The 15,673-nt window shown below is 33.4% G+C and overlaps 2 protein-coding genes across 3 annotated transcripts; one reads left to right on the plus strand and one right to left on the minus strand.

The window, feature by feature from the left end:
- The first annotated feature begins 2,099 nt into the window (after nt 1–2,099).
- On the plus strand, nt 2,100–9,107 carry KNAT6 (homeobox protein knotted-1-like 6). The gene is made up of 5 exons (XM_039036254.2): nt 2,100–2,795; nt 3,380–3,499; nt 3,598–3,733; nt 8,258–8,502; nt 8,764–9,107. The coding sequence occupies exons 1-5, from the start codon at nt 2,484–2,486 to the stop codon at nt 8,923–8,925; spliced, it is 975 nt and encodes a 324-aa protein (XP_038892182.1). The 5' UTR covers nt 2,100–2,483; the 3' UTR covers nt 8,926–9,107.
- Nucleotides 8,484–13,504, minus strand: LOC120081411 (cysteine-rich RLK (RECEPTOR-like protein kinase) 3). 2 transcript variants are annotated; one of them, XR_005482812.2, is made up of 8 exons: nt 12,468–13,451; nt 11,478–11,591; nt 11,250–11,389; nt 10,958–11,168; nt 10,630–10,864; nt 9,981–10,125; nt 9,277–9,869; nt 8,484–9,008 (listed from the first exon to the last, which is right to left on the minus strand). XR_005482812.2 is itself a non-coding variant. In XM_039036252.2 (7 exons), the coding sequence occupies exons 1-7, from the start codon at nt 13,243–13,245 to the stop codon at nt 9,540–9,542; spliced, it is 1,953 nt and encodes a 650-aa protein (XP_038892180.1). In that variant the 5' UTR covers nt 13,246–13,504; the 3' UTR covers nt 9,172–9,539. The 2 variants fall into 2 exon arrangements, 1 of the variants encoding a protein (XP_038892180.1); XM_039036252.2 differs by lacking the exon at nt 8,484–9,008 and having other exon boundaries at nt 9,172–9,869; nt 12,468–13,504.
- Nucleotides 13,505–15,673: the final 2,169 nt, after the last annotated feature.

Raw genomic sequence — 15,673 nt, forward strand, 5'->3', positions numbered from 1 at the left:
ATATAAGTTGAATTTCAACTGCGGTCCATCAACTTTTATGTAATTTGTGTTTGATAGGCTCCTTAATTTTAATTTTTCAAATTAATTCTCCAACTTTTAATTTTATTTCTAATTAATAAGTATATGGAATACTCAATATTTTCTTAGTTGACAATTAAATTTTGTATCTATGTAATTTTCCATCAACGTCAAATAGGTAAAAACACATTAAGCAAAAAAATTAAAATTTGAAGAATTATAAGATGAATAAAATAAAAATAATGTAGCAATTTATTTGCCATTTTTAAAAGATTTATGGCCTAAATTGGCAAAAAAAAAAAAAAAATTAAAAATCAAAGACATCAAAATGAGCCTATTAAGTTCAATTCACGTAAAGTACATACTATTAATTTTGAAATTAGAGATTCGATCTTCTCTCTATAGACCCTAAGGGGTCGTTTGGTAGGAGAGTTTTCTACATGAAAACTGATATAGATATCAAATTCTCATGTTTGTTTCACAGTTTTCAACTTTTGGTATGAGAATAAGCTATTTCCAGACATCTTCATTTTCCATACACAAGGGTTTTCTATTTTCTTCCAAGATTGTGGATTTTCTATTTTCTCATCTCTATCTATTTTCACTCTACATATAATTTCACTTTCAATATGGTTAATTAATTAAATAATATTAATTTAAGAGAAATAATATAAATATTTATTTTAATAAATCAATAATGTTCTATTAAAATATGTAAATAATTTGTTTATAATAAAATTTTATTAAATGAATGGATTTTTTTTTCGTAAACTATTAATTTATTAGCCAACACTATCTTAAATATATTTAATTAGTAAATTAGGACTAGTTAAATTTAGTTGATATTAAACTTCATTTTCCAATAATAATAATTTATTACTTTATTGTTTTTTTAATATCAAGTAATTCTTTATTGAGATTAATTTTAATTTAATCATTTATGAACATATAATCATAATTGATTATTTATAAGAAATTAATTATTTATTATGATTAAATTTTATTACTCAATTTATTATTAGCATATCATATTTACAAAATACTTTTTAGTATCTTTATTAATATATCGTATTTTTATCTCATTTTCTTTCCTTTTTATATAATATATTGTCCATTAACATATATTTTCTTATATTATTTAGTTAATATTAAAATTACTAATGTCGAATTTAATTAATAATAAAAATGATTAAGTATTAGATGATAATTAGAATGCCGTTCATTAAATACATTAATTGGTTAATTTTAATTATAAATTACTCAGTCTTCAAATATTTATAGTTAAAATTATTATTGATTCGTAATTAACTTTTTATTGATATATTAAATATTGTTTATTCTTTAAATTATTAATCTATTATAATTATAATGAGATTTTCATGTTTAATTACATAATTAAATGCAAACACAATTTTTGTTCAAAAAAGTATGATAACATTCTCATGCACAACCAAACACAATCATCTTTGATTCACATACATCTTATTCTTAGACATCCTTTATTCCCAAACATTTATAAAAGTTTAACCAAACGGTCCCTCAAGTTAAAAAAAAAAAACCATCTAAATCACTTAACTTATAATATATCACTTAACAATGTATCTCTAATAATAATTTTTAGGGCAAATATCGATTTATATCCCTCAACTTTGAGAGTTGTATCAATTTAAAACATAAACTAATAGTTATATCAATTTAAACCTTGAACTTTGGGGTAGTATCAATTTAAACCCTAAACTAATAATTATATCAATTTAAACCCTAAATTTTCATATATATCAATTTAAAATTTGAACTTTTATATGTATATGAATTTAAACCCTAAAAGTTCATAAGTGTATTCAATTGTTAAAAGTTTAAATCGATACATTTATAAACCGTAAAGTTTAGATTGATATAATTATTAATTTTATATATAACATTCAAAATTTGGAGGTATAAATTAATATTTACTCTTTATTTGATGGAAGAGCGAGGTAAGAAAAATAATGGATCATTTAAACTAAAAAAAGAAAAGAAAATAATGGATCAAATTTATTTTGTAATATTTAAAATGGCAAGTGCTGCTAATTATATTTATTAAAATGGTTTTAACAAAAAGAGGGGAAAAAAGGAAAAAAAGAAAAGAAGGAAAGGTGGAGTCCAGAAGAAAAAAAAAAAGTGGCTCCGTCTCTTTCTCTCGTCTAAGCTCTCGCACAGTGCGGGAGCCAACCTAAGCATCTCATTCGTTGTTTGTTCTTCGGAAAAACACACTACTCGAGAACACCTGCGCTTCTTCTCTGCCACTCCCAATTCCGGCAAACTTCACCTTCTTTCTTTCTCTTCAATCTCTTCCTCTTATTCCTACACCGATTATATTTTCTTCTTCTTTATTTTAATCTCCAGTTCATCATCATCTACACATCCTCCGGCGATTTCTCTCTCTATCTTTGTTTTTTCTGCTTTCTATAAGCTATACTGTTACTATGGAAGAAATGTACGGTTTGCAATCCACGGCGGAGTATTCAGATAAGGCCTTGATGTCGCCGGAGAATCTGATTCTTCCACCGGATTATCACAGCCTTCTCGTGAGTTCTGGAGAGTTTCGTGATCGGATTCCGGTGTTTGGATCCAACGAACTGCTTTCCGCAGCAGCATCGGTGATTTCGGAAGCTGAAGCAGCATCGATCACGCCGGAAATTCAACGTGAAGAAGATATGGTGAACGTGATCAAAGCTAAAATTTCTTCTCATCCTACTTATCCTCGTTTGCTCGATGCCTATATTGACTGCCAAAAGGTGAAAACCGCTAGGTTCTATTTTCTTATTAACACAGCTTTGCTTCATAAAATCCTAAATCCTAATCCTCTCTCCTTCTTTGTTAATTATTATCAATATTTTTTTTTTCTCTCTTTCTTTTAACCAGAGAACAAAAACTTTCTCGGCTTTAAATGCTTCCGCAGACACTGTCAACGAAGACGAAATTAACTAGGATAGAGAGAATTTGGCTATTTACTAGAACGCTTTCTTTCTCGGTTTTTTGACCTGCCGAGGGTTCAGTTTTTGTCTCCTTTCATTTCTTTCTCTTTCTTTTAAACTTCGAACGTCTTGCAGAATAGCATGATTACGCCTATCTGATTTCAGAATTTGGCTAGAAAGAGGGAAAACTGCGGGGGATGAGAATTGTCAGTTGTGTATCCGAATTTGTTTATTGAAGGCGAGAATAATGATTGTTAGTGTTCGTTAAGTTGATTATTGTATGATATCGAGGCGTTTGAAGTCCGTGGAGGATTTTTATTTTATTTTATTTTATTTTTCTTTTCTTGTAACAAACTGATTCTCGCATGAATATTGAATGAGATGCGGGGGTTTATTGTGCGCAGGTAGGGGCGCCTCCGGAGATTGCACATTTGTTAGAAGGAATCCGTCAAGAAAGCGACCTTTGTAACCGTCACGCTGCCACCACGTGCTTGGGCGTCGACCCCGAGCTCGATGAATTTATGGTAATTACTTCTTCTCCATTAGCAAATCAAAATCTCTCCATCTCTCCGTTTCTAAGTATTGTTTTCATTTTTGTTAATTTTATGACTCTCGTTTTTAGGAAACGTACTGCGATATGTTGGTGAAGTACAAATCAGATCTCAAAAGGCCTTTCGACGAAGCAACTACGTTCTTGAACAAAATCGAACTGCAACTTAGTAACCTCTGCAATGGCGCCTTCTCCAGAAGCCTTTCCGGTCAGTATTGTTTTAATTACCATCTCTCTTTGATTACTATTCTCCGTTTCGAATGCTAATGGTTTGTTTGCTTTTATTACGTTAATTAAATTAATTAATCATATATTATTTTTTTTTATCGCCGTTGCCCGTTTGGTGTTAAAGAGTGACGGAAACAAAAATTGGTAGTTTACTTAGAAATTAGAATAAGGAATGACGTAGGTTAATTTGTTCTCTCCTTTTCTTCATTTTACCGGGGATTGAAAAATTTAAGGTCTTAACAACCAATAATACAAAGGAACAGCGAAACCCTAGGAACTATATATTTATCTGTCTGCCTGTGTCTTTGATTGCTACTCTTATCTACAGTCGCTGTTTTTGGATTACGACCTTGTTAATTGTTCGTTGAATGGTGATTCTTTATTTAATATATTGGAAATCTTCAAGTGCAATAATGAAGCTTCGAAATAGTGTTTTCTAATAATTTAGTGTTCTAATTATTACATTTTGCTTTGGTTTAACTGCGGCTGCTCATCTGTCTTGTTTGTTGTGTTTGTTCCCTTTTTCTTCGCTTTTCTTATCTCTTTTTTTGAATTTTTATTTTCGTTTTTAATGTTACATGCCCAAAAAAAAAAAAAAAGAAGGAATAAAAATAAGTCCCCGAAGTGTGAACTTTTCCGTGTTAGAGATTCTGATTTTGACATTTCAGAGTTCAGTGTGACGACATTGGAAATAGTAATATGATTTGGCGTATGGTATTAATTAATATATTGTTTTCCATATATGTCCAGTGGTAAAAAAGAAAATCCTTGTAAAAGCTTTCAGTTATATATGAATCTCATGTTTATGCTCTCTTCTCTTCAACTAGTGCTTCTAATTCTCTCTCTATTAATTATAGACAAAATTCAAAGAGGGTACTTGGTTTTAATTCTTTGGTCCTAAATACAGGCCGCCTCAACCAATTGTGTCTTTTCTTTGAATTGTTACATGGGATTGTTACATTAACAATGAGTTCAGTATGCAATTCCTCTATCACTATTGCTTAATCTTTTAAAATGTTGTGAATGTGTAATTTTTTTTGTCAACCTAAACACAATTCAATTGGCCTTGTTATATATTCTTGAAGGTAGAAGTCCTATTCTTCCCTGCTTTTACTAAAAAACAAGGTGAAAAATTTCTATTGGTTTCACAAGTGGCTATTATTTTTCCATAACTTTTTTTTCTCAGAAATCCTATGTAAAAGTACAAGTGAATCTCATTTTTTTTGCCCTTCTGTGTAACTAGAGCTTTTACTAAGAAGAATAATTAGTGTGTCGTGCCAAATATAACATTACAATTCTAGTAGGAAAGATAAAATTATATATTTTTGTTTTCAAATATTTCAATATAGAAATTGATTTTGAGTTTATATATTCTTTCAGTATTAAATAGAAGCCCAAGAGACCATTTGTCAGTGACCCCCATATATTTGTTCCAACAATAATTTCTTGAATTCATCACTGTTGTAGATTTTTTTAGGCAAAAAATGATAATAGTTTGAAATGCCATTAAGGATATAGATGTGGATAATTCTCACTCGAACATCAAACATTATTGCATTTATGTGATAATCAGTGAGTGTTACATATATATGTGTCCGTATTATATGCTGATTTTATCTTAAGATATATAATGGAGATTGTCTTAATGTGATTGTGATAGCTGTGATAATGTTTGTCGAAGATATTTTTATAACAATTTCAAATTTCAATGGATCATGAGTGGTGAATGTAAGATGTGGAAAATGAGAAAATGAACCTTTGGGACTTGTCGTGTGGGTTACTGACTACTGATAAAGTGAAGTTGCAGCAGCTATATCTTCTTGAAACTTGATTAGTTAACATAATTTCAATCCCCAGGTAGGAAAAACTTCATTATTAAAGAACATCACCGACTTGCTTTGTGTTGTAATGCTCTCTCATTTCTCTGACATGCAACTTATGGGAATGGGCATGGCAGGCTTTAAAGTTTAAATATGACAATTAAAAAACTGAGTGATCTTAAAAGAAAAGCTTGTGAATCGAAGATAATGGTTGGCAACTATTGTTTTTAATTTACTTTGGAAGTACAAATTAACTTTTCAGGTGTGATGTTATCTTCATTAAAAAAATAGCCTCGTGTTCAGATTGTCTTAGCACGAGAGCTTTAGCGAGTTCTTTATATGCTTTCTCATATATAATCACTTATGTAAAAGTCTCTTTGGACATGCGACCGTTGGCAGATTTTCATTTGGATTTCGTATGGGCATATATTCACGTGCTCGAACGGGTATTTTGCTGCCAAAATCTGGCTGGCTCATTTTTATGCTAAAACTTTGCATCTCAAGAGGACAACAAGGATTTTGGCCAGAATTATTTGGCTTATCTTCTTACTACATTATTGCACTTTCTTTGGACTTCCTCTTAATTTGTAAGGGAATTCCTTTGTATTTTCTTGTCGCAATGCTTTCCATCCACATCCAGATCATGAATGATAGATAAATTTGTCTTCAGAGCAAGCTAGGACATAATTTTGTTGTAGGAAAGTGGTATTAATTAGTTAGCAGAAATTATTCCAGAAAATTTTGTTGGTGTTTGGTTGGGTTTCTACTCCTAGAACGAGGATATAAAGGCGACGATCTAGCTGTGTTCATCATATAAAATCACTATATTTCTTTTTGGACAGTGAGTTACCGCATTATTTTGTCTGGAACCACCAGCTAATTAATGATCACCTTTCTTTCGATAAATTAAAATTGATGTAAAGGCATGAGTAATGATTACATATTGGTTGCATATCAAGCTTACTTGTGATGTTGTGTGGTTTTCCTATCCCCTTTCTTACTATTTTGGTTTCTATAGTTTATCCGCTGGTTACAGTGAAGCTTCACATAGATAGCAGTAATTAAATTATCTTTTTCTCCGAACCTACTGTTTGTGTACAGCAGAATTCATTGCAAATGAACTCTAATGTCCCAAGTTTTATATAACCGTTTGATGGGTTTTTAAATTTAGTGTTAGGTGGGTACATACTTTTATGTGAAATTTGAAAAACCACGAAGCTTTTTGTTTCTTCCATACGTATTTACTTACTTAACCTGCAGATGGGTTTTTTAGGTCACCAATATAATGGTCACGGCTTGCTTAGCTTGATCGCCATTTTTATCCAGAAGTAAGAAGCTTGAGAGCTGAGAAAGAAAGGACAGATTTCAGGATGGAAAATAAGTTATGGGTAATGGTATGTCCCGCTATGCAAACTGAGAAAGTTTGTTTGAGAGAGGAAAGAAGGGGAAAAAGAGGAAAAAAGAAAAATAAAGGGAGGGAAAAGTTTAGGGGAAAGCCCGGGTTGAGCGGGTGGTCGAGGTTTCCACACTGTCACATGTACTCCCGCAGTTTTCGCTGCGAAGGTGCTTTTGGTGCCCTCTCTTACCCACGCACTTAGTCACTCCCAGCTGGTTAGTGGTTGTCACTTCTATCAACAAGTACTCTGCCGTCTTCTTCGTGCGGATGATGTGTACGACACGTGTCACTACCTAATTGGGTAGTTAGGGTTTACAGTGCTCACCTACACTGATACCCGTTGCTTTATCTTTTCCCTTTTTGGGCCCCCCCTTCTCTTTCTTACACTAAGATTGAAGTTGGTGCCTATCACCGACTTTTTTACTTGGTCTGAACACAATCAGCTAACTAGCCAAGATACGAGAAAAGGAAGGTCAGGGTTGGATCAGAATAGTTCCTCGCTAACCAGGTGGGATTCTCACGTTCTTGACAACAAAACAATCAAACTCCCCTCGTCCGGATAATCTCCTTTTTTTTTTTTTTTTTAACTTCTAAGTGTTATTGTTTGAAAGTGTAAAGTGGTCTGAAAAGGGTGGTGGTCATTTAATTCACTATCAACTAACAACTACCATGTGCTTTGTTCCTGGCTATGGCTGGGCATTACCCGAGAGTAAGGATATGGGTAAAGGGTCACTTTCTGGCTAAAGAAAACTGCACCGAGTCGTGTGGTGGGGGCATTGTATTACTGCTCATGGGATATAATCGATAGAGAGGGTGGAGGTTTTTTTTTTAGTTTTTAACCTCGAAACTCTCGTGGGTCATTCCAGAAAGTGAATTTATGTGGCCGTTCAGTCTTGTCTATTCTGACTGTGAGTTCCTCACGCCCCTCCTTCGTCTGACAAATGACTTAACCAGACACTGCTGAAACGCACCTTGGCTTCCCCTTTTCCTTCTTCCCCTTTTGCAGTTGCCAGTCAAATCCTTGTTTTGCCTTTGAATGCCCTTTTTTCTTTTGTGGGGTCCTCTTCTTCTTGTTCTGCCCTATCAATGTTAATCTCCCCTTCTTCTTTGAGATGTTGAATCGTAATTCTTTTTTTTTTTTTTTTTTTCTTTTTTTTAGTTTTTTTCATTTGATTCAACATGGTTTTGAGTTGGTTTGGGATATTTCCATCCCAGCTTTTATTGCTTGCTTACACGGTATCTGAATTACTACAGCTAAATAAGAATATGTTTTCAATCTCGTGAATAGATGATGGTGCTGTCTCGTCGGATGAAGAGTTGAGCGGTGGCGAGATGGAAGTTGTGGAGGCGGAGGCTCAAACCAAAGGCGAGAACAGGGATCTCAAGGACAAGCTTCTACGTAGATTTGGGAGTCATATTAGTACCCTAAAATTGGAGTTCTCAAAGAAGAAGAAAAAGGGAAAATTACCAAAAGAAGCTAGGCAAACACTTCTTCAATGGTGGGACGTTCACTATAAATGGCCATATCCTACGGTATGTTTTGCTTATAAGCTTTTGTAAAATTTTGTAATGTACATCGTATGGTCACACATAAAATCACTCACAACATAGAAAAATACGGACTTCACTATTGTATGAAGCATAAACTCAGTTCATCATGCCTTAGTCACGTGCTACGAAGCAAGCAGAAAAAAGGGGTCATAATATTTAATGTGGATTAATTTCCTCATCGGAAGATATTTTATTATATTTCTTCATGTTGAGGGCCATAACCCGCTGCTTTTAATCATCCAGGAAGCGGATAAGGTTGCATTGGCAGAGAGAACGGGGCTTGATCAAAAGCAAATTAACAATTGGTTCATAAATCAGCGAAAACGCCATTGGAAGCCATCAGAGAATATGCAATTTGAAGGAATGGATGGGCTTTCTTCTGGTAGATTCTTCAGAGAAGACTGAAACACTTTAACGATCTCAAGATGTATATTCCCAATATTGTTTCTTCTAATGTGAGCTTTTGTTTGCTTTCCCTTCATGTATATCTGGAAAAATATATATATTTATATGCTGAAGAATTTGAACACTGAAAATTATTGCTTGTGTTACCAATATAGAGAATAAATTCCAAGTTTCTTATGTCATACTTAATACTATTGCCTACCCCTACAAATGTACAGATATGTAAAGCACCATAATAGCAGACTATTTATTCTTTAATGGACAAAGTTAATTAGAAGCTGAAAATTTCCTCACATTATATTACATGAAGTCTATAATATCCGGAAGAACAGCATACAAACAGAACCTTACCAAACTCTCTCGAGTGTCATTCACAGAAGCTAAGTATATTTTAGAACTTGATTGGCTATAGTTTCTCACATACTCAGGTCGTAAATTGTTGCTGAAAACCTCCATGTGGTGCATGAACCAGATCAGATTAGAGTGTCATGTTTCTTATTTTTGATGGTGTGCTCGACGAGGGATGTGACTGATGCTGTTAGCCGACACCTGTATTTGGGATTTAAAATAGTATGTTATATACAATATCCGAAATGATTGCTCAAGAACACGACTCATCTAGGGTCGATGATGCTTTGGGTCATGCTGTTTTGCGAAGATCGCGAGTTATAATACAAGTTGGGATTGGACGAGTCTGAAGAATTTTGGGGTTTCATGTTTCCACTTGAAGGATGAAGATATGGAGGTTGTTTTGGCTGGGGAATCTCATAATTTGCTGTAAGCATTTTCACAACCATCGACATGGATGGCCTTAGGTCAGCATAGGCTTGAACGCAAACTAGACCTATTTGAAGCAACTGAGATGCTTTGTCTCGTGGATGATCACCGGCAAGGATTGGATCAACCACTGCATATAGCCTTCCCTCTCCATACAAATTCCATACCTTAGGCCAAAGGAAAAGAAATGATTGTCAGAGCAAGTTTAATGGAAAAGCAACGATGATAAGTCAGTTCAATTTCAGAAATGTGAATGAGAGGATATATAAGCTTTTCACCTTTTGTAAGATGGACGTTGAATCTTGAAAGAAGTGATTATTCCTCCTTCCAGTGATGACTTCAATGGCGAAAACTCCAAAACTGTAAACGTCAGCCTTTTCTGACAACTTACCACGCACTACATATTCTGGAGCCATGTAACCTCTGCACAAGTGCGAAATAAATTAAGATAATTAGTCTGATTCTTTTAACGTTCAAAGACAAAGAGCTGAAAAGGCAGAGCATTTCTCGCCAATATTTTCATAGAACTTGTATATCACGCTGCTAAATTCAAATGTTTGTGTTGTAGATGCATAGATTGAAGCATAATCACAAACTCGTTAATTTGCAACTGTCCATTGAACTATGAGATTCATCCTATGCACTACATGCAGTCTTCCATAATAATCAGGCCCAGATTTGTCAATTGCAACGTAAGACAGTTCAGACATCTTCTTGATCGACTCAACACAGAATGCATTCAGAAGCATAAAATGTTTCCTACACAGAACATCTAAATGTCTTTGTATGAGGACATTTTCCTCTATAGTCTATACGTATTCAAAGTACCTTAGATCCTTATGATCCATGCATGCTTTTCGTCCGGAAATTAATCATCGTTCAATTGAAATACTATTAAGAGTACCGAATGGTATTTTGAAAACTTACAGTGTGCCAGCAATAGCAGTGCTAATGTGTGTCTTATCTTCAGGAAGCAGTCTAGCAAGTCCAAAATCAGCGATCTTTGGAGTAAAATCATTATCCAACAGAATATTGCTTAATTTTATGTCGCGATGAATGATTTTCACATTTGACTCCTCATGAAGATAAGCCAAGCCTTCAGCTGTACCTAAGACAATCTTAAACCTGGACTCCCAACTCAGTGGCTGAACATTCTTGTTACCTTGTGGACATAAAAACAACAGATTATGTAAAACTCTTCTAAGCACAAAGAGCTTATTTTATTAGACAAGGAATTTAGAGATGAAATTATTACCAAACAGGTAATCGTGCAAGCTCTGATTTGGCACATATTCATAAACAAGGAGGCTTTCAGGGCCTGTAATACTGCATCCCAGTAGCCCTACAAGATTTTTGTGTCGGATGCCACTAATAAGATTTACTTCATTAAAGAAATGGTCAACCCATTGTCTAGTATTGAAGAAAAGCCTCTTGATTGCTACAACCCTGCCATCTGATAGAGTTCCCTGTTTAACATAAGAAACTTTCTTATTTAGTTTGAATTCCTAAAATTCTGAGTGTTCCCAAGACAACAGAAGGAATCCTACTTTATAAACTGAACCAGAACCTCCTTGTCCGAGTTTATTGGATTGGTCAAAGTAATTTGTGGCCCTCTCAAGAGTCTCATATGAAAAATTAAGCTTGGACTTGTTAACAATAGCCACAAGAGGACCGAGTTGCTTTTTCTCTGAAGCAAAAGGAAAATTCCAATGAGTTGAACAATTTTGACGATTGAAAGAAAAACATTACCATTGTCACAAAACATAAGCACAAACCTTTGCGTTTCCTCACTACTCTCCTCCTGGCACAGAAAACAACCGTTGAAATAATCAATGCAGTAGCCACAGCAGCAGATATTGAGGCCAAAATTATTGCCAGACGGCGACTTCCTGTAAAAATTAGAAAATAAACTATTTGCTACCATATCTCAGGATAACAGTTATAATTTTTCCAAACTAAATGAAGCAATGGCAAGACCGTGCTTTGTTAGATTTTGCCAAAATATTAGAAGAGTGCTTGTTCCACATCGGAAAGGTTCAAGGAAACGATAGGCTCCAATCATTATAAAACGAGACTACGACTTTGGTCTCGAATTGTCCTAGTTAGAAATACTTTAAGTTTGAGCGTGCTAACTTTAATAAAATTCCATTTATGTATTCTCTAGTTTGAGAGTAAGAAAAGGGTGTGAGTAGTGAAAAAATCTTGAAAATTATTCTGTATCATAGTGGATTTCTTTTTGGTAGGTCATAGTTTTTCTCCAGTTTAAAAATAACTAAAATTTCAACGGTTTAAAAATAATTAAAAGTTTCAATGGTTTGGAAATAAACAAAAAGGAAATAAAACTATTGCTTTTCTTCGCACGGTTGCCCCGACGGTGGCGGTGGTGTACACGTGGGAAAAGACCCTTTGCCCCGACGGTGGCGGTGGTGTACACGTGCTCTATTGTTTATACCCTCTAGTCACTCTTTAATTCTCCAATGTGGGACAAATGAAAAGTGAAACTCTCCATGTGACTAGATTCTCTTTTGGGCCTTGGCCTATGATATGCGTGGGTCATTCCTAACAATAACAAGCAAATCTCTCTCACTTCACAATGTTCTGAACTGCTGTTCAATTCGTGAACTACAAAGAAAGCAGCGCATCAAAGGAAAAAAAAATCCAGTCTGAAGCATACTGAGATTGAATGGAACAACAAAAATAAAAAATCCCAGTGCAAAGATCAAGCATCAAACAATATCCCAACAAGTAAACAAAACCGAACTCACCGTTTCCTCCAGCGGCAGTTGCTGTGCTATTGAAATAAAATCGTTCAGTTGAATATCTGAAGTAACAGCCAGCATTCAAGACCCTTCCTTCAGTTTTTGGAGGACAAGAACCAATTTCCTTAGCTGCATCAACCAAACACTTGGAACAAGAACCCCCTTTCACAAATTTCCAACACTGACCCGATCCATAAACGGACACATTTCCAAAATCCACCAATCCTACAGCAAACCCATTGTTCTTGGGCGCCACTACACTCAAATTCCTCGCCAATTTCATCGCATTATCACTAAAAATAGTCCTATTCCCACTGTAATCCAATTTCCCACATATATTTCTATCCACACCACTCAAAGATTCATTGAAGAAATTATAATAATCATACCTAATATAACACCCATCATAGAATAATCTGCCCCCTCGAGTAGCAAGCTGAAAGGGGAGACACCGAAGGATCTGAGTTTTCATCTGTGCAAAACAAAGATCACAATCCGATTGAGTAAGATCGTTCATACACTCCCCAAAAGCATAAACAGTCGTATTTCCAGTCCCATTCACAACGGCTGCAAATCGCTGTGAAGAAATAAGAGGAGTAACCGCATCCATGGAGTCCAAGAAATTCGCCACGAAGGTCGATCGCTCCGGGGGCGAAGCGGTGTTGTTGGAACATATGAGAGCCGCTTCAGTAGCTCTGGGATCAGCCGAAGATTGGATTAGAAGATGAAACAAGGAGAGGATTAGAAGGAAGGGAATCGCAAAGGAGAAATTGTAGGGTTTCATTTTGGGAAATCAGAGGAAGAAATTGAAATGGGGAAGAATATAAGGTGCGGAAAATGGTCGAGTGGAAGTCTTAAATGGAAGCGAAGCCATTGAAATGAATATGTATGAGTGGAAAGTTGCAGAGGCGGCTTCCATCGTTGACTTGTGATTTGAAAGAGACGACTAAAACGCGTACTTGCATAGAAACAGAGTACAAACAAAACTTAATTACACTTCATTAATTCACTTCTACGCCCATTTTTTGTCTTAAATATAGTCCAATATAATATTATTATGTACTAGTTTTATTTTTTTTAAAAAAAAAAAATCTTCTGTGCAATAGAGATTTAGGTAACACAGGAATTAACCCCTAATCATTACCCTACATTTATTTATCACAAATTTTGTTCGAGAGAGTTCCTTATGAAAAAAAATTCTAAATTACCTTTTTAACCTTGAATTTCTTTCTAAGAATATCGTCTTGAATTTTTAAATTTTACTTTTTTTAGTTCTCGAATTCTTTTATGAATAAGTGTAGTTGGACTTCAGGTCTTCAAATTTTATCTTTCTAGTCATTCAGAAAGCATTTTAGGCAATAAGTTGTTTGAATCTAATACTCAAATTTTACGAATTTAGTTGAATTGATCGAATTTTTATAGTCCTCGACCTTTTGAACAATGCTACTATAAACCTCTATTTATTACTTACTATTTTGTATGTTTTTTAGAATGGAATAAAATTTATTTACTATCTAAAAAAGTCGATGGAGGTTCCACCCTTCACCATATCAATTTATATATAAAAATATATATTAACGGCAACTATTTATAAGAAAATATTTAGGGTAAAATCAAAATTAAAAACATGTTTCTACTTAAATGCTAAATCTTCCTTTTGGTGGGAACCCATTTTAGTGGGTGGATTAATTTAATAATTTCTATTGCATTCCCACAATTTCCACTACAAAGACATATTTTCAAATTTCCTGCTAAAGTCAATTTTGAAATGTTTTTTCGATTGTTTAATTTTAAAACAATAAATTATTTTAGAAAAAGAATTAGAGTATTTAAGATCTATTTAATAGAGAATTCAGATCATATTTTATGTTTTCAAATTTACTAAGTTCATCAATGTGTATTTATTCAAATTTACTAAATTGGTCAATATGTATTTGACAACCAATTCAGATTTATTTCTAAAAATTGTTTTCAAATTCTGTGATCCAAACAATATAAATTTTGAAAACAACATTGTATTAAATAAAGATAACACTTAAAACTACAATATGTCATATTATAAACTAAATTTATTTTTTGAAAAGTAAAATATGTATTATGTAATGAATTGTAAATTATAAAATACGACAATAATAATTATACAAAAAAATTAACATAAAACATGATCATAAATAAATTAATAATAGTTTATTGATGATCTAATGTAAGTAACTTGAACAAGGTTTATGATTTATAAGTATAATGTCAATCACATTTAAAAAATTATTTAAATTAGATTTGTATTCCGAATCCGCTACCAAACACATATCCAAATACATGAAATACAACTCTGTTTCCATTGAATCTTGCATTCAAATTTTTGTTTTCAGATTCTCTACCAAAGAGTCCTTAGTAATCACTCAAAATGGCTTTTGAAGTGTATTTTCAATAATTTTTGTAAAAAAATGTTTAAATAAAAATGAGTTTTTGAAAAACATTTTTTTTCTTAAATCAATCCAAACATGCCCTAAATCTCTAAGGAAAAAAAAACCATAATTTTGTTTTCTAAATAGAAAAAAAGAGGCCAAAGTGAGTTTAACACAGTGGTATTAACATGTGTTCGATCCAAAAATTTGGAGGTTCAATTCCACACCCCACAATCGTTGTACTCAAACAAAAATAAATAGAAAAGTAGGGGTGTACATGAGTTGAGTTAGGTTGGATTGAGGATATTTTTAGACCAACTTAAAATTTCGAGTTAGTTGGGTTGGCAACCCAAAAGACCCGAACAAAATCTCCAATCCAACCCTTAAATTTTGGGTTTGTTGGGTTGGATTAGGTTAAGTTGGGTTGTCGAGTTATAACTTATTTTTTTCCTTGTTAGTTTAAAATACGTAAAATTATCTGCAACATGTGACTAATAGCTAAATTCTCATACAATTAAAATGTTAAAAATTCATAAATTCATTAATCCAAAATAGTCAAACTTTAAACAAATATATGTAATTTGTGTTGGGTTGGGTTAATCCGATTTTTTACTTAACCAACCCTAGACTCACGCAACCAGACAAAAAAATAAATAAATAAATAATAATCCAACCCAACTAAAAAATAAAGTCACTCAATTCAACCCTTTATAGTTTGGATTGGTAATCTGTATTATTCGAATGGTTAGAAAAACATCAAGAATTATTCTAACACTTTCTAAGAAGTAACTAATGAATTTTGTGTTT

The sequence above is a fragment of the Benincasa hispida genome, chromosome 7 (assembly GCF_027475165.1).
Source record: "Benincasa hispida cultivar pf3 chromosome 7, pf3_genome.v1.1, whole genome shotgun sequence".
Lineage (NCBI taxonomy): Eukaryota > Viridiplantae > Streptophyta > Magnoliopsida > Cucurbitales > Cucurbitaceae > Benincasa > Benincasa hispida.

Excerpts from the sequence above, each read along its gene's own strand:
- KNAT6 (XM_039036254.2), top strand. The coding sequence starts at position 2,484 with ATGGAAGAAATGTACGGTTTGCAATCCACGGCGGAGTATTCAGATAAG. Across the intron at positions 2,796-3,379 it reads CCTATATTGACTGCCAAAAG|GTAGGGGCGCCTCCGGAGAT; the intron begins GTGAAAACCGCT and ends TATTGTGCGCAG. Across the intron at positions 8,503-8,763 it reads ATAAATGGCCATATCCTACG|GAAGCGGATAAGGTTGCATT; the intron begins GTATGTTTTGCT and ends TTAATCATCCAG.
- LOC120081411 (XM_039036252.2), bottom strand. The coding sequence starts at position 13,245 with ATGAAACCCTACAATTTCTCCTTTGCGATTCCCTTCCTTCTAATCCTC. Across the intron at positions 11,390-11,477 it reads AGTAGTGAGGAAACGCAAAG|AGAAAAAGCAACTCGGTCCT; the intron begins GTTTGTGCTTAT and ends CTTTTGCTTCAG. Across the intron at positions 10,865-10,957 it reads CTTGCACGATTACCTGTTTG|GTAACAAGAATGTTCAGCCA; the intron begins GTAATAATTTCA and ends TATGTCCACAAG.